This window comes from Halichoerus grypus, chromosome 4, assembly GCF_964656455.1.
Source record: "Halichoerus grypus chromosome 4, mHalGry1.hap1.1, whole genome shotgun sequence".
In the NCBI taxonomy this organism is placed as follows: Eukaryota; Metazoa; Chordata; class Mammalia; order Carnivora; family Phocidae; genus Halichoerus; species Halichoerus grypus.
In genome coordinates, this window is record NC_135715.1 from 169,063,042 (window position 1) to 169,089,718 (window position 26,677).

Genomic DNA, 26,677 nt, shown 5'->3' on the forward strand with positions numbered 1-26,677 from the left:
GTAAGTGAGAAGAGGACATTTTGATCACTCCTAGGACTGATCTCTCAAATTATTATTGAAAGGTAGGTAACCAAAAGCTCAGGAGGGAGCAATTCAAAGTAATATTAGCACTCTGACAGAACTTCTAGGATTTTCATCCAGCCCATTACCGTACAAAAGCATGTTGGGTGTCAATTATGCAGGAGGAGAAGATACTTCCAAGAGAGCTTGACACAAGCCCAGGTTGTGAATTATTTGCTTTGAAATACCTTCATATTCTCCTGCTTATAAATCCTGGTCAAGAGAAAAGCAAAATCAAGTAACAAGCTCATCCTAAGCATATGGTCAGGTGAACATTCATAAAATGTTTATCAGCCCACAAATAAAATTTTTAAAAATGCTGGACCATCCTCCTCCAGAAGGGAGGAAAGAAGCACAATAAATAAAGGGTTCTTTGTTTTTATATTAAATTTTCGGGGCCAACACCATCCATCTTGAGTTTCTAAATACCAGAAGCCCCAAAGGAAGCTTTCACTAATGTGCTATTTAAGCCAAGAATACATTCGTTCCTGGCAGCCATTACTCTTGCATGTTTTCTCACCTCTGCCCAGAGTGAATCTACTTTAAAGCGATAAAGCTTAGAATTTTAGGCTCTTCAATTGTATAGCCCCTTCCAAAGCCTGGGAAAGAGCCCGTCATAGGTTCACATGGTTTTGGAATTTGGTAAATTTTGAAAAAGTAAGATTTTTATTCTTGTATTCTTTTTCTTAAAGAGGCCCCACCCCTACTTCCAATGATGTGTCTGGCTCCACATAATCTTGATCCATCCATGCTTTACCCTCACTTTTCTGAGAATGTTACCTAAGTTTATTCTTTATCAGAAATCTGGCATTCATGAGGTGCCTGGGTGGCTCAGTCGGTTAAGCAACCAACTCGTGATTTCGGCTCAGGTCATTATCTCATGGGTCCTTAGATCAAGCCCTGCATTGGGCTCCATGCTCAGCATGGAGTCTGCTTGGGATTCTCTCCCTCTCCCTCTCCTCCTGTCCCCCACCCCTGCTCGCATACTTACACACGCATGCCCATGCTTTCTCTCTCTCTCTCTCTCTAATAAATAAATAAAATCTTAAAAAAAAAAAAAAGGAAAAGAAATCTGACATTTATGAGCAGTCATCCTGCATATCCAGAAGGCTTCCTTGGAATATCCTTTCTAGCAAAGAATGCTCATTCCCTGATTGAACTCAGGCATCAGAGCCTGGGTTAATATGCTGTAAGCTTCCAGATCATAGGTCTTCAAAATTCATTCAAACCCCTCCTCTTTTTGAGGTTCATACTAAATGATTATTCCACAGGTCCTTATCCTTGTGATTATCTATTGTCTTTGCAGGCACTTTCCAACACCCAGATTGTTCATTGGTATCATTCCAATTGCTCCGTGATATCTGACTCATACTTAATCCCTTTCACCATGAATGGCACAGTATATCTAAGTTTCTGAGCTTCCTCCTTGCCTAAGACCTCTACCTCACTTTACCACATGATTATATAATAACAACAGGAAAAACTCGCATTATAGAATTTTTAAAAATATCCTTTTCTCTGACCATAGCCTTCTATTCATTCACTTTGGTGATCCCCTTTCTCTGATTCAATCAGATCTTCTGCCTTTTTTTTGTGCTCTTCAGTTAATTGCTTGACACTTTATTTTACCAGCATGAGCTTTGAAGTAAGCTAGATATTGGTTTGAATTCTGTGTACTTACTAGCTCTGTCACAAGCTACTCAACCTCTCTGAGTCCCAGTTTCCTTAGCCCAAATGGGGGAAAGAATGCCCCTTCTTTTGTTAGCATTCTTTTTTTTATATGAATGTATATAAAGAAAGAACTTATATAACATTCAGTTCATAGTAAATATACAATTATCCATAATCATGTAGATAATAGATGATAGATTTATTTTCATTTATTTTTTAAAGATTTTATTTATTTATTTGAGAGAGAGAGTGAGAGAGAGCACGAGAGTGGAGTGAGGGACAGAGGGAGAAGCAGACTCCCTGCTGGGTAGGGAGCCTGATGCGGGGCTAGGTCCTGGGATTCCAGGATCATGATCTGAGCCGAAGGAAGCTGCTTAACTGTCTGAGCCACCCAGGCGCCCCAATTGTACCAATGGTTAATTACCTCATTTACCCTCAATATAACCTTTAGTGTCTTTAGTTTTCATATTATTTTGGTGCAGCTACCTACAAATTCTCAATTCTTGATATTTCAAACATTTTTTTCTCTCCGTTGCTCATAGTTCTCTTGGTGAGACTGAACAATCATGTATCCAAGTAGAATGCTGCCTCTAAAAAGCCATGTTTTCTACCTTTGAGAATCCTCAGATTTACTGGCCCCTCGTTAGTCTTCGTTCACGTCTTACCACTGCATTTCTTTCAATGCTTAGCCAATCTTTTTAAGTTCCCTAATACAACTCTGTTCTCCTCTCTCTGACAACCTTGCTTTCTATATAATAGGGAGAGTAAAATCTAAATGGCTCTATGTGGAGTCAGTTTACTCTCAAAATTAAAATGAAGTGGAAAACTCATTATTTGTTATTACAACTGGTCTGAATATCTCTTGGGAGATAACTAACTGACTTTGTGAAAAATTACCAAAAAACTTGGTGAAATGTTTGGAGTAGAAGGTAAATCAACCAAGAGCTGAGTCTAAACCTTCAGATAAGAGAGAGAAAATTATATATACAACCCAGAAGGAAAAATTTGGAGCCCCAGGTTAATCTGAGAGAAAACAGAGCTGAAAAAGGCAAAGAGTAGACAAAAGGGTAAGTTAGCAGGAGATTTTTCTCTAGATGAGATCCTTCAGTCTTGCCCACCTGTTCTGTCTTCAGTCAAATCCAGCAAACTCACAAAGTCTTGGCGAGAATTACTGTTGTTGTTGGGAAAAAGAAAGAAGGGACTAAGTGAAGTCTGGAAGGACTTTCTCCTACTGAAGGGACAACTTTCTCTCTGAGCTCACATTCTGTCTCCTTTCTTTCCTTCACATGGCAGAATTCTTCAAAGAAATTCCCACTTCCTGCCTTTACTCTTCAGTCAATTGTATTCTGCTGTCCATGCTACCAAAACTCCTCTCTAAAAGAATAACAATATTGGCACGCCTGGGTGGCTCAGTTGGTTAAATGGCTGATTCCTGGTTTCAGCTCAGGTCATGATCTCAGGGTCCTGGGATTGAGCCCTTTGATGGGCTCCATGCTCAGTGGGGAGTCCACTTGAGGATTCTTTTTCCCTCTTCCTCTGCCCCTCCCTCAGCTCATGAGCTCTCTCTCTCTCACATAAATCTTAAAAAAAAAAAAAAAAGAATAACAATATGTCATGAATCATGAATAATAATGGCTTCCAAATCAAGACTTAATTTCACTTGATCTAGAGCGTTATCTACTTATATTCCAAAATATTAATTGTATGTCCTTATTCTACATCCTCTGTTCTAATTCACTAACAATGTTAACATCATCTCAATCTTCCAATTAGAAAACATGGTGTCACCTTGATTTCTCTATCTCATTCTGTAATATCCAACTGGTACCCAAATCCTGTTGATTCTATTCCAAAACCATCACTTACAAACTAACAAAACAAAATAAAAACAGAAACAAAAACAAAAACAAAGAAACCATCACTTACATGAAACTTTACATACTATCTCCTTTGCCTCAGCAGATAATCCATCTCTGTTTTAGTTCATGTTTTAAAAAGCTGCCAGAATTTTCTCACTAGAAGCCAATCTGACCTTGTCGCTTTCCCCATTTAAAAACACCAGTTTGTTCAAATGACCACTTATGCACTCTCTGTCTCTATTGTAACACTCTTCTCATTGCACTTTTTAAAAAATATTTTATTTATTTATTTAACAGAGAGAGAGAGAGAACACACAAGCAGGGGGATGGGGCAGAGGGATAAGCAGGCTCCCCGTGGAGCAGGGAGCCCAGTTCAGGGCTCCATTCCAGGACCCTGGGATCCTGACCTGAGCCAAAGGCAGACGCTTAACTGACTGAGCCACCCAGGAGCCCCTTCTCATTGCATTTTATTGGCTAGTTACTCACCTGTAAATTTCTTGAGTACAGGGCTGGATGTGTCCATAGTAGGTAATCATGAGGTTAGGACACATGGTAAACAACTCCTTAATGTTTGATCAATGAATAAATGATTGAATGAATAGCTACTCTTCACTACTTGCTTGAAATAATCTCTTATTTGACAGAGATGAATGAAAATGTCTGTCTGAATTCGTGGATAAGCATTACTAGTAAGACTATTCAGATAACCCCTTAAAGATCGAAATTAACCTTCATAAGGAATTTGATGATTAAAAAGAAATTTAAAAAGTCAGAATACTTTACTGATGTACTCATCTTTAAAGTACTGAGTACTGAACATAGAGCAATAATAAAACAGAAAAAAAAAGTCAGAATGAGAGAGGAGATGCATCACTCCGGTGAAGAGCACAGCATCTCCAGATGCTACAGCCAGGCTGCCTGGTTTTTAAATTTTTTTTGATTTAATTTTTTAATTATTTTTAAAAAATTTTTTATTTAAATTCAATTTCATTAACATATAGTGTATTATTAGTTTCAGAGATAGAATTTCCTGATTCATCAGTTACATATAACACCTAGTGCTCATTTCATCATGTGCCCTCCTTAATGCCCATCACCCAGTTACCCCAGACCCCACCCCCCTCCCTCAGGCTGCCTGGTTTTGTCATTTAATAGCCATGCCTCAGTTTCCTCACATACAAAATAGGCAGTAATAATAGTAAATACTTCCCAGAGTCTTCATGAGATTTAATGAACTAATAAATATTAGAGAATACGGTACCTGGCACATAAGAATAGGCATCACCTCTTATCATTTATTTATTTTAAATCATCTCATACTCTCATAAATATATGGGATTACCAGGAATAAAAGAATGAGTCCATTCATTTCAACCCAGAATATCCAATAGCCTCATCTCTCTACCACAGCTACCACAGGTATTACTGGCTCTAACTAAAAACAGACTATACCAGACTCCAGATGAATCTGAATTATGTATATTTTACATCTCCAATATGCTAAGACTTTAAACATTCTTGTTTTCTTCCAGGGACAGAAAAAAAGCATGGATGTTACTAACCACAATGTATGATTATTGTTGGAATTAGTTGTGAATTAAACTTCCAATTCCTTTCCCTCTCTGATTTGCAGTACTTTTGTCATCACAATGGAGAAAACATTTTGCAATAAGAAATACAGCCATTGCATTTGGAATTTTCCCACGGTGGTCTACCCATCTCTCAATTCAGCTTTTGCTCAAGTGTAATGAGAGGCTGGTCCACAGCCATTCATTTACAGCATCTGAGTAAAAACTACGGAGCACAAATTAGCCTTGCTTTAGAACACTCTGGTATGTCAGAATTCTCAACTGAAAAAGGGAACTTTTCATTTGGGCAGGTGAGCGAGGGAAGGGGCTGAAACACAAGATGCTTGTGATTAGGGTAAGTTCAACGGCAGGAAGTGCACAAAGGGAAGCTGATGAGCAAGCCCACCCCCCACTATCCACAACCATCTTCTCCATTCCGTTTCCCAGAGCAATCAAAGGATATTCTGAACCTCTCAAAATGCCATCAATCCTTATTGAGAATGAGAACATCTCTCTCTAAAGCCTTTGCAGGAGTAATCATCGTAACAGGCTGGCCTGAACAGGGAGCTCTGGCAGACAAAGATGGATTTGTAAAAATAAATAAATAAATACAGATATACATAAATTAAATAACCTCCACAAAATATGAATAGAAAGTTGATGATAATCTCCCAATTCTATTGTATAAAGGGTAAAGAAACTCACAATTGTGCTCTCCAGGTCTAGTACAGTAAAGAATAGGCTTCTTGATGAGATGTTTCCAATAACGTACAGCAGAGCTAGGAATCTTGTGGCAATAATACTAAAAAATAACCGTCTAAATAATTTAGATAAAACATTCATTAACATTCCAAATCTAAGTATCGTCTCTAGTTGCCCCTCCCTCCTCTTTGTTTCCTTTCCTAGCTCTGATTTTCTTCTTTAGTACATTTGAACAAAGAAGGGAAAAAGCCTCTTCTGATTGTTCACAAAGGTTTCTTATGCCAGCTGACAATTGCTCAAGTGTAAAATAATTTCATGAAGATCACTGAAATGTTCTTTAACACCGGACTCTTCTTAAACAAACAGCATTTCACTGGTCCATGGTGTCTCTGTGTTGTAGGAACCTGTTTGGCAGTATCCAACTCCTGTACTGATAAAAAGCTACAATGATGACTACAAATCTTCTCAGAACAATCATTATTTAATAGATTAGTCACTCACTTGGGAGTCTGAAGACCTGACACTTAGTTTGGTTCTTGAGTAACCAAGGTTTTAACTAAGTTACCAAGTCATTTTACTAGGTCAGGAATTTTGTTCACTCTGAAATGGGGATTCTGGTGTGAAAATAAAATCCTACATATGTCAACTTTGTAAACTTCAAAGCCTTTTCAGCTATCACTTATTTTTGAGAATATTTCAAGAATGGAAGTGACTCTCTGCTTTTATAATTATATTGCTTGTAGTGGACTTTGAGTCCTCAGAAGATTCAAGGAAGGATGAGGGGACTTTTTGAAATATTACTTTGTAAGCTAGAGTAAAAAAAATTTTCATAAAGATTGTCCCAAATATTTTTTTTAAATGACAGAAACTAGAAATCTGTACCAACTATTTTTTAACGATCTTCATTTGAATAATTATTGGGCTTTTAAAATAATTAATTATTATTTATTGGATATATTGATGTCACATGTTCTTTCCCCAAATGAAGGCTGGAAATTAAAAGCATAGAGTGTAGACCAGACAGACCTGGGTTCAAATCTCACTTTCTATCATTCAAGCTGGAAGTCTCAACAAAAAGACTTTACATCTTCATCTCCAGTTTCTATCGTCATAAAATGTAAACAGTAATATTCTCTGCCTACCCTTGTTGTGAAGATTAAGGATGTAAGTGTAAAAAGCTTAGAGCAGAACCTGACACATGACTATGTGGTCAGTAAATGGTAGCTATATTTAGGTTTGTATGTGAAAATTTTGAAACATTTGTGAAACTTGTAAAGATCATTTTATTTTCAAGCCTGTAATTACTAAGTCCCAATGCAGACGTTGTTCTCCCTGGTTTACTTTTTTATTTTTCATTTATTTAAAAATTTGTTCTTGGCGCTGTCAGTTCCATTAGACCCTCCTAAACCATTAACTCTTGATTATGGGGAGTCTCACAGAAGAATAAACAGAAGAAGCAAAACAGCAGCAGGGTCTCTGGCTTCTCATTGCACTCCCAGCGGGAGCCTTTTAAACCAATTGATGCTAAATCTCATTAGACTTGAGGTCAAAATCAAGATTTCCATGGTTTTGACCAGTAAAAAAACATGAGCCAACAGAGTACTGAATGTTAGACTTAGACATGAGAGATTGGAACGTGGCTTCCCACCTCTCCCGTAAAAGTAAAGAATGCTGAGCTATAGGTTTTATCTTTTTGAGTATTGGTTTATACATCTATAAAATGAGAGGGTTTGTGCTAGAAGGGCTTTAAGACCCCTTCCAGCTCTGATACTCCATGAATTCACAATTACTTACACATCCATCTCATACTACAATGGGGCATGTCAGTGTTGCAAATTACTGTATTTATTTGATCTATTTACCTGGGCCAGGGACAAACTACACTGGTTATATTTCTATTCTACTGGTTATATTTCAACTAGGGAAAATCTTGTTGAAAAAGGGTCCAGAGAAAGTTATACATGCTAGAAGAAAGGAAGGAAAAGGCAGTGATAAATGATAGGGAAGAAGATTATGTTGTTGATATGGTAAGGAGAGCTCTAGTCTGTGTGTAAGTGGGAGCATAGACTTTAATGTACACGAAATAATGTATTGCTATATGTGTATGTATGTATGTATGTATGTATGTACTGCCAACCCCTTTTCCTTCATCAAGGTTGAAGCTGGGAAGTTCTAAATATCTTGTTGCCACTTTAACTTGTGGCAGGAGTGGAGAAATCACTCTGATTTACCATGACATAGGAAATATTCCACTTCTATCAAATCTGCAAGCACACATTTATAGGCATTAGTAGTGAGTTTTACACATATGGAGAACTAGACTTTGTTTATAGCTTGAAAAGAAAGAGAATAACAGTAATATTTATTATAAGAAAAAACATTGAAAGGAATATAGACAATCATTCGCTAATAGAAAAAGCAGATTCTCTAAAGAATAAACAACTGTAGAGGAAATCATAATGTACTACAACAAAGAGGTGCTACCCAAAGTCCAAATCTACTAGAAGTGATTTTTATGATACATGAAGATACAATTAGAGAAAGAGGTCTAAAAATTATCTCTTTTTTACTTAAGAAATTGAAAGGTAGTTTGATTTTGTTTGTAATTTCTAAATATAAGGTTAAATGAAGAATCTAGGGTTTCTCTATATGTTTAACAGGATGTCATGATCTAAATTCAGTGAAAACCCACAGGAAGTCAGTAAGATAAAAGAATGATAGCAGAGAAAGACATGTATCATATGACCTCACTGATATGAGGAATTCTTAATCTCAGGAAACAAACTGAGGGTTGCTGGAGTGGGGGTTGGGGTGGGAGGGATGGGGTGACTGGGTGATGGACACTGGGGAGGGTATGTGCTCTGGTAAGCACTGTGAACTGTGCAAGACTGTTGAATCTCAGATCTGTACCTCTGAAACAAATAATGCAATATATGTTAAGAAAGAAAAAAAGAAGAAGAAGAATGTAGCAGGAGGGGAAGAATGAAGGGGGGGAAATCGGAGGGGGAGAAGAACCATGAGAGACGACGGACTCTGAAAAACAAACTGAGGGTTCTAGAGGGGAGGGGGGGGAGGATGGGTTAGCCTGGTGATGGGTATTGGGGAGGGCACGTTCTGCATGGAGCACTGGGTGTTATGCACAAACAATGAATCATGGAACACTATATCTAAAACTAATGATGTAATGTATGGGGATTAACATAACAATAAAAAAATAAAAAAAAACACATAAAAAAAATGATAGCAATGGGGAAAAGAAAAAGAGAAGAAAAGCTTACAAAGAATAGTGTAACTAAGCTAATACATCCAGATTTTAAGAAAGTCACTGGTAGAGAAAACATTGCACAAAAAGGTCACTTGATATTTTACTGTATGAAAACTATCATTTGAGAGGGTGAGGGATATTCTCAAATTAATGGTAAATCAGAGGTATTAGAACCATTTTTAATATCCCTGACATTGTTAAGAACTTTGAAGAATAAGCAAAGGCAATTTGACATTATATTCTCATTTAGAAAAAAAGAGACAAATCTATAATGCATTAGGAAAGATACCTCTTTGTTAAAATAAATTAACTACCTACTCACACCTCCAAACTAAAACAGAAAGCCCCAACATGATCTATATTTTGAAAGAGATCAACAATGGGATAATGCTTAGAGCTCTGGGCAATTTTATGTGTTTGAGCTAGAGAGTAGTAAAAAATAAATTGCAGAGACTGGTCAACTGGAATGACCATGGAATTTCCCAGGATAAATGTTCAAAAATCCTTCAACTATTGTTGACAATAGGATTATATATCATATAAAGAGAGAGCTAATATAACATATATCATTCAAAGTTATCCCATTGATAAAAATGATAGGTATGCTCTAAATCGATGAGGACAAAAAAATGAAAGGACTTAGTGCTCAAAATATTCAGTAATATTGTCTTGTATTGGGTACAATGTAAACACTATATTTAGAAATAGAGCCCATTTTAAAAAAATGCAGATGTCTGTTGGGGAGACATCTTAGTAATTTCTGTGAAGTGATAAGGGCCTGAATTATAATCATGACAAAAGAAAGAGAAGAGAGATATTTGAGAGCTGTTTTGAGCAACGCCAAAAAAGGATGTTGATTTGAATTGGATGATTTTAATGAGAAGCAAGAGATTTCAAAATCATATTTCAAGCCTTCATAACAATGACAAAAATAGGAAATTTGGGAGGAAGCCCACCCCACCTCCTCTGATAACATAAAAGAGTTCTCAACATGTACAATAGGAAATATTACAAAAACACAGAGTTTTAAAAGTATACTCAAAAAGACATCTCCTTGCCCTTGTTCATGTGGGTTTTGTCTGTTTGTTTGTTTGTTTGGTTTTATTGTTTAGCTTTCCTTCTGACCCATTTCAGACCTACACTACCAAAACTCCTGTTGCAAGCTACATCCTCATCCTCTAATAATGATACAGCTCAAATGACATTCTGTAGCCACTTAAGCTGATTTGGTCTCCTTTGTCTTTTTCCTATAATATCTGGCATATTGCTTGCAGAATATTATCTCCTCACCTAGAATATAAACTCTTTTCAGGCAGAACTTTTGATTTGTAACTCTGTACCCTCATTGTCCAACACAGTGCCTAGCCCATGATAAACATTCAACGTATTAATTCATTTATTCTTTCATCATAATAACTTGAACAATTTAAAAATTACTACGTAGATGGGGAAAACTTTGGAACAAAAAAATACCTAGTGATATGGAATGTCATAGTAAGAAGAGCTCCTCCTTCGGGCTTAATAGATTAAAAAAAAAAAAAAATCCCAAACATCATATCAAGGATACCATGCAGGAATCCTTGACATATCTTGGAAGAAATGTAAAACCAATATCCTGAGACTACAATCATTTATCATCAAGTAGCAGCTTGTTAGAATTGATATTGATCCTTGGTAAATTGCAACCAGAGTAACCTTGTTATATCATCACAAAATTCTCCCACTACATCATTTAGCTATGAGATGCTTCCTTAACTTGTGTCCTTAAGTTTTTCTCTTCTATATTAAATCACATAGGAACAAAAGTGTATAGAGGTAACCCAAAATGCTTTTGGCCATTTTCCAGTTAAATATTCTCTAGAAGATATATTATGTAAATGTATAAAATATAATAATTAGTTCAAAAAAGTCATTCGATAATAAGGTAATTTTTAAAATTATAAGGAACTTATCAGTTATCTAGTTCACTTTTCTCATCACCTAAACGAAGACACTGAATTTGGTTAAATGATATGATTAAGACTGTAATGCCAAAGAGTTTGTTCTAGAATGTGAGATTTCTCACAACCGACTTATTTTCTTTTATCCGATTGCCATTAAATGAATGAAAAGTGTTAGTTTCATACATAGTAAGAAGTTTAATAGCAACTTGAAATGAGGAACTTTTCTCCACCCCACTGTTATTTTAGGTAATGGCCTCCATGCGGGATTGTTGAAAGCTGGACTCAATTTCTAGCTTTGCTCCTTATTATTTGTGTTATCTAAACTCTCCACAGCTCAATTTTCTTAACTTTTAAAATGGGACGAATATTAGTGCCTACCTCATAGGGCTTTGTGAAATAAAAGTGAAATGAAATAGTTAACTTGAAACACCTAGCATAGTACCTTGATTATAGTAAGCCATCAATGAGTTTAAGGGGATATTACTGTTATTAGTTTCATTATTTCATAAAATAAGAATCATGGCTTTGATTTATTGAACAGTAAAGACAAATGCAATTGAAACTTATGTTTTGAAATGTCATTATTGAAAATGACATCACTGTTCCTGCATTATCCATTTGCTTGAATTTTTTCTAGTTTATATATATCATTAGGAAGCATATTTAGCACACTATCATAAATCCTATAGAGGAGACCAAAGTGTTCTTGTATTTCTATTTATTTTTGTGTGGTGAATTGGTAAAAATCTTAAAGGAAATTACAATGTGTGTGGTAACCTTCCTAGTATACTCTTATCAAAATTACAAAATTTAATCTGAGGGAGAAGTGATAGTAGCACAAAATAAAATATATAAAATCCCATTTTATAAGCAAATATTCAGCCTATAATTAATTATTTAGAAACTGATCGCATTTTTGAGAAACTAAGCTCCTTTATTTTTCTTCATTCTTTATTTCTTCTGCCCTCATTTTTTCTATTTTTCAACTCATTTATATAACCTATTCTAGAAAAGAAAGGGCAAAAAGAGAAGGAAAGAAACAGATCCGTTAATATAGTTATTTCTTAGCAGATCTAAAAGAAGTGGAGAAAAGTTTAAATTACAACGAGAGACCCATTATGGGTCTCCGGCTACACCAATGTGCAGCAGCTACAATTCCTTTGTCTTCCCCTGGTCTGGATAACTGAGAATTAGATGATATGCTTTGAAAGAGGTAGAACACTGCATCTCTAAAACTATTCATCACCAATGACTGAATGATCCTGCAACAATTGAGACCTTGTCTACAAAAATGCACTGAAGTTTTTGAATTAGATAAAAATTTCCAATATCATTAAAGCTAATATATCTTTAGCCACATCAGCTTATTAGCTATTTTTATTAATTGCTGCTGCATTTGGTATGCAATTCACTATGCCACAGAAATATAAATCTAGGTAACTCAAAAGAAAAAGAAAAAAATTTTATCCACATCAAGAGAAAAATATCTACACAGAAATTAAAAAAACATGCAAGCACTTAATTGAAAATATCAGGCATTATGTACTTAAATAAATACATCAAGAGAGAAAGAAGACAGCAGCGGAACCTAAACCTAAAACTGAATACACAAATGGACAATGGCCAGATCATACATAAAAATACAAGTCTAACTCCCAACTTAGAGCAACTCGCCTAGGAAACCATACCTACAATAAACAGCCCAGGAAGCCAGTCTGCTCTAAGTTAGACTTGCAGGAAGTCAGATTGTCACCTCCAGCAGCAATCCAGGAAGCTAAACAATAACACCTATAACAACTGAACCAAAGTAGTCAAGACTTGATTAACTAACAGCTTCCCTAAATTTTGTCACCACTTTCAATTTAGGACAAACCAGAGAAAGACAAATATGCACCTCGAACTAATCACATTGAATGCCCCACTTCTAATTACCCCCTCTTACAGCTTCCCCACACCAGCAGCCTCCAACCAAGGCATACTTCAAGCCTTCCCTTTTCTCCACTATAAAGCTTTCCCATTCTTTTGTCTGCCTTTGAGTCTCTGCCAAAATGCAAGTGGTGGTGGCTACCTCCCTTTCCATGTAGCAAGGTCTGAATAAAGAGCCTTTACATTTCTCATTTGGTGGGTCTTCATTTATTTCCACACTATTGAGCATCTACTACATATCCATCAATGGGGAGCACACTTAGATATCCTAAAAAGTTAATTTTCACAATATTTTGAGAGGATTTTTTTATCCCCATTTCACAGATGTACAGAACTGAAGTGTGTAGAAGTCAGTTTCTTGTGCTTTCCTATTTACATCATGCTAGAATCATAGTTTTTGGTATATTATTGTGATAAAGGTATTTAAGATAATATTAAAAGGGCACTAACAATAACAACAATAATAACAACAACAGCTATAAATTAGTTGGGTATTTTTTAGCATTATTTGCATTTGTATCTATCAATTTGCTGGATAAATGTCAACATTGTATTTTTAATTGACTCATTGCTTTAAAGTTATAATGAATCAAAATACACACAGAGTTTGAAATAATCAAAAGCACCATAGAAGAAATGACTTCTCTATCTTATTTGCTATAAAAACACATCAGCAGAAATAATTTGCTTGTCAAGTAGTGACCGAAGCAACAGGTTTTTTTTATAGATAATGTGTAGAAAACCTTATAAGAGGGGCACCTGGGTGGCTCAGTCGGTTGAGTGTCTGCCTTCCACTGGGGTCATGATCCCAGGGTCCTGGGATGGAGCCCTGAGTTCGGCTCCTTGCTCAGGGGAGAGCCTGATTCTCCCTCTCCCTCTGCAGCTCCCCCCAGCCCCACTCATGCTCATGTGTGCGTGCACGGATGCACACACATGCGCGCTCTCCCTCTCTCTCCCAAATAAATAAAATCTTAAAAAAAAAGAAAGAAAAACCTTATTAAGAAAATGTAGTTATTTATGATACTGACAAGGAAACAAGTAAAAATGAAATTTGAGTGATTCTGAAAAAGAATAAGAATTTGCCTGGCACTTTTTAAAAGGTAATTATTTAACAATCACATAAGTTAACTACCATTGTATTTATTTTACAAATAGAAACAAGTTGTAAAGACATTTAAGAACATTACCTAAAACTTCCCAGAACACTACCTAAAACTTATCAGTTAGTGAGCAAAACAGTCTATATTCAGAAACTGAAATAATTTTCGGTTTCAAATTTCAACAGATATGCTTAAGAAACATCTGATTAAAATTCACTTTAACATATTCCCTTACCACATAAGTTGGCACAGAACCTAAATGCATTGAAGTAATTTATTTTCTAACTATAAAATAATATAACTTAGCTTTATAGGAAGAAGCAGGAAAAACAGCATTTGCACAAATTAGAAATTTCTATGGAAGCTACATAAAACTAGATTTTTTTTAAAAAATAGGAAAATATAGATGATTAATAAGGTCTTTTAATGCCTGAAAATAAAATGATATTTAAGAACAATTCCCTTAACAAAGACCTGAACAACTGAAAAGAAATCTACAGATAACATTGTTTAAATAATAATGTGGAATAAGAAATGAGGACTAAAGGCCAAATAATTCCTCAGGTGGTTTCTACTTTGTCTCACTAATTTCATTTAGTTAATTCAAACCTTTATTAAGAATTCCTTGCTTTGAGCCTAAATTAAAATGAACAGAGTTGGAATCTGAGAAGCCTTATAAAAGAAAAAGATTCAAGTTATTGGCCTTTATAGCATCTCATGTTAAGGAAGGAAAACTATTTTCTGAAATGTCTCTGTTTTAATAAAAGTAATGAATTTGTCACATAAAATTATAAATACCAAAGTTATAATTTGGCCACTTTGCTAAGCATATAGAGGGGGAAAAAACTACTTCCTTTATATACCTGAAAGACTTCGCTCCTTCCCATAAACAGGACTGATGCTCAGTGACTATCAATTGATTTAACTTTTAAAACCTTTAGTTATCTTCTCCCCATTGGGATGCAATGACATATTTTTCATATAAAAGAAAAAGTGAATTTTGTTTTGTTTTGTTTGTGTGTTTTTTGTTTGTTTGTTTCTTTGTTTTTGCCTCTTTCTACATCAGCCCTTCTGAATGGGGCAAATGAGCAAAAGGTATGGAGTAGGTTGGAGAATGCATTTTATAAGAAAATCACTTGGATTTTTCCAAGCAATACGTACCTCAAACATTGGGGTAGATGTCAAGAAAAACAATGGTATCATGAAAATCACGTGTTCCAATAACTTTGAAGCAATAGTATGTGGGCAGACTGCCTGCATTAGAATCCTACCCTTCCACTGGCTAACTGTATGACACCAGTCAAATCCCTTAACTGTGACAAGTTTCTTTATTTATAAGACAGGACGATAATAGAACCCAAGGAGATTGTTGTAAGGATTCGGAGACTTAGTATATATGTGTTGGTACAGAGTAAACACCAGGTGAGTGTTACTTTATTATTGTGAATCTGAAACAAAGCAAATAATTTCATTTTAGAAAATGAGCAGCAAGTTGAAAGTTTTCTTATGCTTATGGTCAAGACAAATAGGATGATGATTGTTCCACTGACTATGATAATGTTCTTAAACGTAGGAGCCTGGCCACTTCTTGAAGGTGGAGTGGTGTCAAAATTCTTTGAATCTCAAGTATCTGATAATGTCTCATGTGCAGAGGTACTCAATACATGTTGAGTGAATAATGAATGAATTTTTAAAAATAAATGAATGAACACATGGGTTGACAGTTTTCAGAAAAAGAATGGTATTCATATAGAGTGGGCTTAATATTTAAAATAAATGCAAATTCTTTTCACAAGTTTCTTTTGAAACTTAAATCTACATCTTAGAAATGATTCGGTAGTCTTCCCAAAATGATTGATATAGTCCAAAGTATTGCAGTTTTCTGTTTCTGCTTCAAACTGACAGAAAATATTTAGTCTCTTGAGGGAAAGAGAGTTGTACTTGTATCACCTCTTGACTACGGTCATATCATCTTTTTAAGAGAGCCTACCTTATTAAGAATTTTCATTTATTTATAAACACACAGTTTTATTAGCTTGAATGGGTTGATTTTTTATTAGTTGAATTGGTAGATTTTTTAAAACTAAGGTTTAACTAACATAAGACAAAGAAAACATTTCTCCTCTTGAAATCTTAAAGATATTTCAGAGTACATATTGTATTACCCATGCTTGTGTTTCGAAATTAACCCTACATGGCCTTTCATTGGTATAGTATGTTTTTAATCTAGGAATCCTGCTGAATTCCTGCTGAAATGAGCTGCATAATTATTTTGTAATTCTTGGGCTTACAATATATTTGCACGATTTTATTTCTCAGAAATAATATGGGAGGTGGTAGATGATTATTTCTTACCCTATTTGAGTCAATTCTCGCTCTGGAAGTATAGATGGGCGGGGGGATGTTGAAAGCCTGAGGGACCAGGTATTCCTCAGCATCCATCATATCTTCCAAATCCTCTTCATCCAAGAGATTCTGAAAGAACTTGCTGTCATTTGGACTGGGAAGCTTCATGCGATCATCACCCTAAAAGTTTGCCCACCAGACAAACAAAAAATGAGTCTTTTTTTCACCTTAAACATGTGGACTTTGCAGCAAATTTACGTAATATCAAAGCAAGTGGTTGAAAATTCATGCAGTCATTTAAAAAAATAATTCTTTAACACAATTACCAGTCATGAAGGAGCCTGTAACATACTTAGATATGACAGGGTAAGATAAATACATTTAACAAAATGTGATAAATGCCATCAGAGATGAATAAAGCAGAATGCTCTGGCTGCTTTGAAGGAGGCATAATCTATTTTAGATCTGAGAATAACGGTAGGCTTCATTGCCAGGATGTTTGAGCTGTGACTTTAAGAATAAATAATAAAAGACAATTGACTTATCAATCTTTACTTTATTTTATTTAGTTGGTTTGATATTGTAGAGTTCTCAGGACATACAGGCTGCTCCATGATTTGTCCTAAGGCGTAACATTGTAGCTTCCAAAATCACAGCACAAGTAGCAAATAATATAAACGAAGGTGGGAGAGACACCAAAACCCTGCTCTTTTTTACTTCATCTATTTCTTAAATATGATTTTTTTGAATTTTTCAAAATTATGTGATATTTTTGTAAACAAGTTGTTTATGCAAATTAATTTGGGAAAAGGATAACTGGAAACTATTCTAAAATCTGGCTTTTATCTTCATGTCAGACTATTGATAGGAAGATAAATGCTACCTTGTTTTATTGAGGAAAATTAATTCAGTGCAACCCAAGGTCCATTTGTTTATGATTTAGGTAAAAATAATCATAGATAAATATATTACAATTTAAAAATTTTCCAATCCATTTTTTCTAGTGTTTAATATAAAATGTTCTTTTGGGCTATCATTTGATTCATATGTACATCAATTCACTTGAATCTGAGTTATTGCTTGGATACTGTATATCTCCCCAAACAAAACATATTTATAAATATTTTTTAGGAAATTAAATATCAATATATTGAAACTAGTAATTCACTGTCTTCAACCCTGGACAAGATTAAAACAAAAATCCATCTTCTGGGCGTCTTGGCTCAGATGGTTAAGTGTCTGCCTTCGACGCAGGTCATGACCTCCAGGTCCTGGGATAGAGCCCCATGTCGGGGCTCCCTGCTCAGCGGGGAGTCTGCTTCTCCCTTTTCCTCTGCCCCTCCCCCCTGCTCATGTGCTCTCTCTCTCTGTGTCTCTCTGTCTCAAATGAATAAAAATTAAAAAAAAAAAATCCTTAAAAATCCATCTTCCTTTTATTCTGAAAAAGGAAGATTATAATAATGGACATGACTTAACGCATGTTAATAAAAAGCAGAGTGCTAGAAGGCTTGTCTGGGGATAAGGACTTTTTATGTATATGGATAATCATAATTATCTTGCTGTTCAGTACCGGAGGCACTTGAATACTAAGGGAAGATTCTTAGAAGTGGTTGTGACATCGAGTGAAAGGCTCCTTCCATAAGTCATTTCACATGATATTCTGCTTAATTGACTTATGAGTGGTGATTTCCACAGTCCCAAAGACGAGATATGTACCAACCTGAATAACTAGATATCTTTGAGGGTCTCGAGCCATCCTCGAAAATTCAGCAGCCAGTTCCTTAAATTTTGGCCGACTGTCCGCATCAATCATCCAACCTAGAAATTCACATACAAGAGTCACTGTATCCATAATTAAGAAGAAGTAGGATGTAAATTTTATGAAAACGTAGGCTCAGTTTGAAAAATATTCTTTTAATAACAATGATCTAAAAAAAACAAACAAAGAAAGCTAAAGAAAGAAACAATCCAATTAGGTGAGGTTCTATCTCAATCAGTTTGTTGATATTCAGAAGTAAATGTAATATACGATAGAATAACAGAAACTTTTCATTTTGTTCATCTAATTTAAAATTAATTTTTCTTCTTAGAAAACATAACCTAGACTAACTATGGGAACTTACAGAATCTCTGATTTTTTTTTAACTTTTCTTTGATGGGGATATAATTTATTATTTTATGTCAGGAGTGACATGAAGCTTTGGTTACAGTGCAGTACACCAGCACAGAGGGGGAAAGGGAAGAGAAAGCAACTTTCTCATGCTACTTTTTTCCTGGTGGGAAAAAAACAATCCAAAATGATTGGTAATGTTTGTTAAGCAACAGCCATTAGCTTATCTAAGTACTAGCCTTTGCAGCATAAAAATACTATCAGCAATTTTCAAGGTATGTATTATTATTTAGCTGGGAGTCCAGATAAAGTGGGTCTTATCTCCCCAGGCTCTGTTTAGCTGATGAGATCACAAGAATAAAAGCACAAAGCTTTCCTTGATTTTCTTGCCAAATGACCCTCTTCTTAGGTATTAAAACTCATAAAAGAAAGGTAAAACTCCCTATTAGGCAAAATATTTTCCTGATTTTTCATTGTTTCATCAGAGTATCTAAATGAAGTATCTAAATCACCTCTGATGCTAGTTATGAGATCAAATTATATAACGCGTGCATTTTTTTTTTTAAGTTCCTTCCATAGATGACTATTGAATGATGTTTGATCCAATAAAGCTGTAAGGTTTATTTCCTTTTTCCGGGGGTTCGATTTTTATTCTTGTTCTGGGAAGTCTTTGGGTGTCATTTCATGTATCATTAATATCACCTGAATTTTTTCTCTCTTAACAAAGCTCAACTATATGCATCCACTTAGAAAAAAAAAATGTTGTTGATACCAAGATGCTAATGAGAAAATAGGTGTTTCTGGAACTACTGGAATCAAAAAAGGTTAACTTTGCTGGGAGGTATCAGTTTCTTTCTAACTAAATATTGAGTAAATAGAACTGTGCTTAGAGAAAAGGGCATGCTGACCTGAACTGGAAAGCACATTTTTTATTTCTTCCCTCACTGTCAGAATGTATCACACATGTCATGAATATAAATCTGAGTAGACCTGGGACCAAAGTCTCTTATTAATAAGATGCTTATTCACCTTCACCAGTTTGTTTCTTTGCTAACCCTGTGTAAATCAAAAGGGGAAAACCCCAGATTACACAAGAAAGATTGCTGAATGTTAATCTCACTTAAATTAAGTGGGAAACTCCAGAGACTTCCCTAATTCTGTTTAAATTAAGAGCCTAGGCTGCCAAAACACATTTATAATACATATGTGTCTGGGGCACAGAAAGGAGAAAGAAAAGTAAGAGCGTTTGATGTAAACAAATGATCAAATTGAAAAAAAAAGTAAACATTCATAATCTTTTTATTTCACTGTAGATTCATGTCTTCTCACTTCCCGTTCTGCCCTGCTAATTTCATGTTGACTAAAACTGGTAAACCTATTTCCATTTAATTCATTTTTTTAAACTATCAGTTTCAAGCTTTCTTTCTTTATATTTAGATCATTTGTCCAGACTGCTATTTTCCTATAAAGATTATTAGCATTATTGTGACTAATTACATCTCTTTATGAAAGACAATTTGATTGTCATGGAAATGATAAGAATCAAAGTGAAATGAATCAGAAGAGTAAGAGTCATATAATTTTGACTTTATAACGTGGAAGCATGCATATTGATGCATACTGCTTCCTATTAACAATAAGCCAAAAACACAGGTGTTTACATGATTTTTCATAATTATTTTTGAACTTTCATATTTTTCATATACAAAAACATTATGCAGGTAGATTAATCCATACTATTATTTTACTAAGAATGATGATGGTGATGATAAAATTATTTTGCAATCTTACATTTGACCATGACCATGTAAACATCAATAGTGCAGATCGGAGGCTGGGGCAAACGTTCTCCTTTCTCTAATAAATCCGGGATTTCTCGGGTTGGAATTCCATCATAGGGTTTTCCTCCAAAGGTCATCAGTTCCCATATAGTGACTCCTAAATTGGAGATCAAATATTTACATAAGTATACTAACAACATAGTATGAAGAAACCAGCAGTGTGCCAATAACAAAAGAAAGCTCCCTGGAAGGCAGTCAAAAATAGTCTAAAGAGTCTGGGTGGCACAGTCAGTTAAGCATCCGGACTCTTGGTTTTGGCTCAGGTTGTCATCTCAGGATCATGGGATCGAGCCCTGCCTCAAGCTCTGTGCTCAATGCCCCCCACCCCACCCCCGCTCTAAAATACATAAATAAATCTTAAAAAAAAAAATAGTCTAAAGAAAGGCTCTTCAGATTTCTATATCTATTAGGGGAAGCCCAATGACAAAATCTTTGTGGGAAATTCAATTATCTTATTATTGTCTTGAAATTTTTAATGAGTAACAGAGACAATTCAGAGTGGATGTCAAAATACAGAGTCTGTTCCCCATTTCTACTTTTAAGTAATGTTAATGTTTGCTGATCCAAGTTAATTTTCACTACACCACATGAGAGCCTATCAAACAATTCATTATATACATGTGTATTCAGTATGAAGTAAATATGATTGCAGATAAAATCTGATGTTGATTGATTTTGAGATTAACACTTTTGCTATTAAAAGTCCTGTAGGCTAAGCTGGGATGCCAGAATGATTACCTTATGTTATGGTAAATCCTTGTGGCTCTCTTTTTAACTCACACAAAGAGAACAGGTGGAATAAAACAGATTCGTATCTTTAACACCTGTGAGAGCCTGAGTGATCCAAATATAACGTAATACATATGAAGTAAGCATCACAAAATTGAAGGGAATCAATAATAGTTGATTCCATAGATATGAAATCACTTTCTTGAACCACTAGAACAGTGATTCCCTTTGTAAATACCAGCAGGCAAAGAGCTAACTTTGATAATAATGATTCTGATTTGAACAATAATATATACACTATAGACCTCTTTCTGATTTCATAAATATACAATTAAAAAGTTATCATTTCTTAAGGATAAGGATTTTAAGTTCAGAAATAGCTATCTGTGCATAAGAGTCTTACAAGTAAATTTTGATTGGTTCATATAATATACAAACTATGTTTTAATATAAAATCCATTAATTAGGACTATGCTTTCTTTTCTACTTCCATCTTCATCTGTAATGAATTATTTACTCAAACTGAAGTCTTTTTTAGCTCATGACAGTTATCATTGACTAATAATAAAAATACAAAGCTTAAGATATAAAAGTATATGTGAACTTCAAATTATCCTTTATAATAATATCATTAACAATTACCTGATTTTTCTTGTTAATATTTTTATCTTATGATTCTTAGGTATAATATAAAAATGTAACTAGTGACACAATTTAACTGTTTGATCTTGATTAAATCCTACTTAATTTTGCATATTAAAGAATGGCTCTGTAGAACCAATAATTAAGATTCAGTGTCCATGAGACAGGCTGGAACAAGTTAAGAAGTGGAAGGCTGTCTATTTCTATTCAATCAGTCAATATAAATACATATTTATAGAATATGTATTTAATGAGGCCATTTTGTTAACTTATGTATGCAGTTATAAAAGAATAGATGCTCTCACATCTCTATCAGAGCTTCTAAAAAAAAGAACTAATGTAAACAAAATGCAAAGCAATTACAAATCAAAATAATAGAAATATAAAAAAGAGAAACACATACATATAAAAACAAAAGTAGGAACAGCAAAACCCCCACCTCTGCCAATAATAATCCAATTATATCTTTGCAGGAGTAACCACAAGATATGGTTAAAGAGATGGCCTCATGTAGACGGACAATCCCAGGAAAACTGAATTAGAAACATCCTCAAAACTTACAATCCTATCATTTGAACATATAAACCATAGCATCTTTATTAAAATAATGGTGGCAATTTTCCACAAAGGTGCATTGTAAACAACGTTATGTTTCTCTCTGCCTTTTATGTCTTTTGCAATCAACTATGATATATCATAAAAATCTTAAAATGCCTTATGGATATGGATTGATGACCTGGACTATGTTTCAAAGCAGAGTACTAATCTATCTATCTCTCTCTCTATTTATCTATCTATGTACTTATTTTAATGTCGTTTAAAATTGCTTGCAGCAGATTGCCACATTTAATTGAGGGAAACATACATAGAAAAAAAAGGAAAAGAAAAAAATAATATATATGTCATATATCAAAATTTATATGGTAACATATAAGTCTATCATATAAAATATAATCTATAAACCTATATCATATAATATATATACTTATTTGTTTCATGTAATATATATACTAGATTTGTGTTTCTATTTAGTCTTTACAGTTCAACAACTAAAATTTTTCAATCGTTTCCCTATACTTGTCTATATCTCAAGCACAGCACACTTTCTACTTCGAAGCTTAGCAGAATACATGGAACCTTTGTGGAAATTTTAAACAAACAGCATAGGTGTGTGGAGGGAAAAAACACTTTACAGAAATGTCTTAACTTTTTTTTTAAGATAATTTGTGCTTTTCTAGATAAGAGGTATAAGTTCTCTAGTGATTGAATGGATTAAGTCTTTTTTCTAAAAACAAAAACAAAGATAAAGCTAGACTTAAATTTGAGTAAACTAAATTGTACCATGCTTTCAAGTCACACCACCACCTTTTTGCTTAAATGGGCATCATGCTTTTAATTTGTAAGAAATATTGGTTCTTTGTGACATATTTAAACTTAGAAAAGGTGTTGATTCATTCTCACTAATACCTGGATGAACTTAAGTTGTAAATAGCTAGATAGATCTAAGTATCTCATCTCACCAATTGAGTTAAATGCAATTAAATGAATGCTCTAAGTTTAAAATCACCCTTTTCCAGTTCATGTTATTCATTCTCTAATATATCTGTTTATTCCAAAGTAGTTTGTAAATTAAAATCAAAGCTGCAATTAGAAATCTTCTCTATCTCTCCCCTCACATTTATTGCTCTCACCTTATTGCTTTCAGTAATTGTTCTTCGTTACAACAATAACCTTTCTTATTATAGAACAGACATTCTTTTATTTTTAACATATGTTTTCATAGAGTGTTTTGAAAAATCAAGGCTATGAGGCTCTATGACATTGTTCCTAAACTAAAATTGGCTGGTTTTTTTCTGTCAAAATGATCAGAAAAATTGTTACCAAACCAAAGGTTATGGTAGACAACTCAACTGAGATTTTAATATATTACATTTTAGAGAACCAAGGAATAATAAAAAAGGCAGATAAATGATACAATTTAGAGTTTTGTTTTGTTTTTTTAAGTGGAAAAGCAAAGAGTTAATTCCTTTAGGAAACAAGGCTCATAAGTAGGTATTTCCAACACAATAAAATAAGTTGGCTTAAGATATTTTACATGAGCCTAATATATTTATTTTTGCCTTAAAACCCTTAATTCACAAGGAAGATTTATTTACCATAGCTCCAAACATCACTCTGATGGGTGAATTTCCTGTAGTGTATACACTCCAGAGCCATCCATTTAATTGGCATCTGAGAAATAAAAAGAGAAATAAAAAGTGAAAGTTTTATAGTTATATAAAAAGTCATTCCTATATTCTTTTCCCATAATATGAGTCTCTGGGTTTGCCTCAATTGTATTTTTGATTGTGTTTTTTTGTGTGTATAGAAAATACAAATATAATATTAATAATAAAGATGTTATTTCTCAATACAGAGAACAATGAATTGAAATTTATAAAATTCTTAAAGTGAATTAACCTAAAGGTATATTTATTTTTAAAAGCTTCATAAACAATGGAAAGTAAAATAGTATCACTTTCTATAGTTCTTAATTAATGTTCAGCAATTAATTCAGTTACTAGTTAATATTATGACTCACAATATCAATTCTAAACATTTAAGACATGTGCTTCTAAAAATATGATCTACGACATTTCCCCCACCCTCTCGCCCCAAAATGAGATTCCTTATATTTTCACTTATTCTTTTTTACCCTCAGAAAATTTCTGGCCACCAGTAAGATGGTCTCTTTCTATACTTGCCCCCACCTTTTTCCTCTCATATAAGTTGGTCACTTGAAACACCTAAAATAACAAATTCCAGAGTTAGGCTTGCTTTGTTCCCCAGCCACAAATGATCTCCCTTGTCTTGGTTAGCCAGGATTGAAAACATGTGCCATTTTCAAACTAGGAATTATATAAAAGAATGTGAGAGGATCAGTACAAATCTACATCACTACTCACATACCCTGCTGATGAGGGGTCAGCAGAATAAGTTTCAACTAGGAAGGGCAGCATTATATAGCTGGAAATATAATTAGATTCTATGGAATAAAGATAAACACTTCTACTTTGCAGTAGAAAGCTTAAAACTAAATAGGCCTTTGAAATCATGAGGTTTGCTGCTCACCAAGGTGACACCAAGGTAACTGTATGACAGAATCATGGTATTCAGTGAAAGGGAACAGAAGACACACTGAAAGTGATTTCCCTACGGGCAAGGAGATAGCTGACTTTATGGACTACGGACATGGTGTTAAAGAAGTAAGTTTAAATCACAGGTGGCTTGATAAAGACTTAATGGTTACTAGGCATTTAAAGCTATAATGAATCTTGCTTTAGACAAATCCTACAGCTATATGTTCTTAAGACAAGTGAAGTCATGTGATTTATAGACTTCTACTGTGTAATCTTGTAGTGAATTTCAAAGCTGTGGTCTCAAACTGCGACAATTTGGTAGCAAACAGGCAAAACAGTCTGATAAAATCGAGGAAAGATTAGGAAATACTACAAAACTGAAGTTTTTAAAAATTTTTCTTTGTCTTGTGATAAGATCTGAATATACATAGTTATATAAGAGATCCTATAAAGATATAAAAATCATATACTACATGACATATAAAAATCAATGTTAAGCATTTGGAAGCCCATCATTGCAAAATATTTGTAATATATATTTGGATGGCTCATATAAATAAGGCACATGATAAACATATTTAAATGACATATCGATCACTTTTTTTTGTTAGTATGTGTTTATATGTCACCATAGGTTAAGGATGCATTTGCTTATTTCATCTGGCCTCTCCTGATCTAAGTTTTCCCACATTAAGCTAGAAGGACCTCCAGATGGAGAGGAGATATCCTTAGCCAAGTCTAAACAGTGGGTTAATGAGGAAAAACAAGAGCTGGAACTAAGGCCTGCACTGAGACTGCATGGCAGGAGCACAGTTGTCAGGCAAGACCCGAGTCTGGAGAGTCAGAAAAGTAGAAGAGGAATGGTACTGTTAAGATCCCTGGGATATAGTGGCCTACATTCTGGTGGAGAGAATGAGGTAATAAATAAAGCAAATTGGTCAATCATATACTACAGTAAAGCTTAAAAAAATAGAGCCAGATAAGAGGAATCTGTTATATCTGGTGTAAGAGGATTAGAAGCTAAATAGAATGATGAACTTTCCAATGAATTATGATTCTTGGTAGTGGTCAGGCTTCTCCCTAATCTATGAAAGAACAGTTGTGTCTCTCTGTATGGTCAGTCCTGTGTTCTTAGGATCAATGAAACAATTACTATGGCCCTGGATTAAAGTGTAATTTCTAAATTGCCTAAGGATCCACCCACTTCCCAATACTGGATGTGACAGAAGGACCACTAGAGATGAACTGTCTTATTTTGGCTACTTTTGAGAAATGGATGTTGGTATATATAATATATTTGACCCTGGGTGAGAGAGAGGGCAAACGGTAGAATTGAGATTTTACACTTTCATAACTTCAGACTTAGTGGCTTCTTCCTATAATATGTAAGAAGATAAAAGAATATCATACTATATTTTCAAGCAATATTGTTCTAAAAAGATACCCACCTTCCCTCCATCAGCATTATACTCCTTTTCATCTCCTTCTAAGAGTCTGGCTAGTCCAAAATCTGTGATTTTCACATGGTTTGGAGATTTCACTAAGACATTTCGGGCTGCCAAATCCCGATGAACAAGCCGTCTTTCTTCCAAGTACATCATTCCCTGAAAAACACCATGTTCCAAAAAGATAGTCAGTTAATGCCTAGGCTTTTCTATTTGTCTAAAAAGCAGTTTCTTAGCCTTCAGTTGCAAGTGCTTGATGTCTCTAAGCGAAGCCAGGATCCTGGAATATTTTCAAAATTAGGAAAAACCTGGGATAAAAAAGCAAACCACAAATAACTTTTAGCCTTTATC

General features: G+C 34.5%; 1 protein-coding gene across 4 annotated transcripts in view; it reads right to left on the bottom strand.

The window, feature by feature from the left end:
• The window catches only part of ERBB4 (erb-b2 receptor tyrosine kinase 4), a 1,094,545-nt gene that overhangs the window by 24,371 nt on the left and 1,043,497 nt on the right, over positions 1 to 26,677 (bottom strand). For all 4 annotated transcript variants that reach the window (XM_078071282.1, XM_078071280.1, XM_078071283.1 and 1 more), the window contains exons 21-25: positions 26,330 to 26,485; positions 23,919 to 23,994; positions 20,342 to 20,488; positions 18,161 to 18,258; positions 16,450 to 16,620 (exon numbers count right to left, since the gene is read on the bottom strand). In XM_078071282.1, coding sequence (XP_077927408.1) covers positions 16,450 to 16,620; positions 18,161 to 18,258; positions 20,342 to 20,488; positions 23,919 to 23,994; positions 26,330 to 26,485 — 648 coding nt within the window. The remainder of the gene's footprint in view (positions 1 to 16,449; positions 16,621 to 18,160; positions 18,259 to 20,341; positions 20,489 to 23,918; positions 23,995 to 26,329; positions 26,486 to 26,677) is intronic.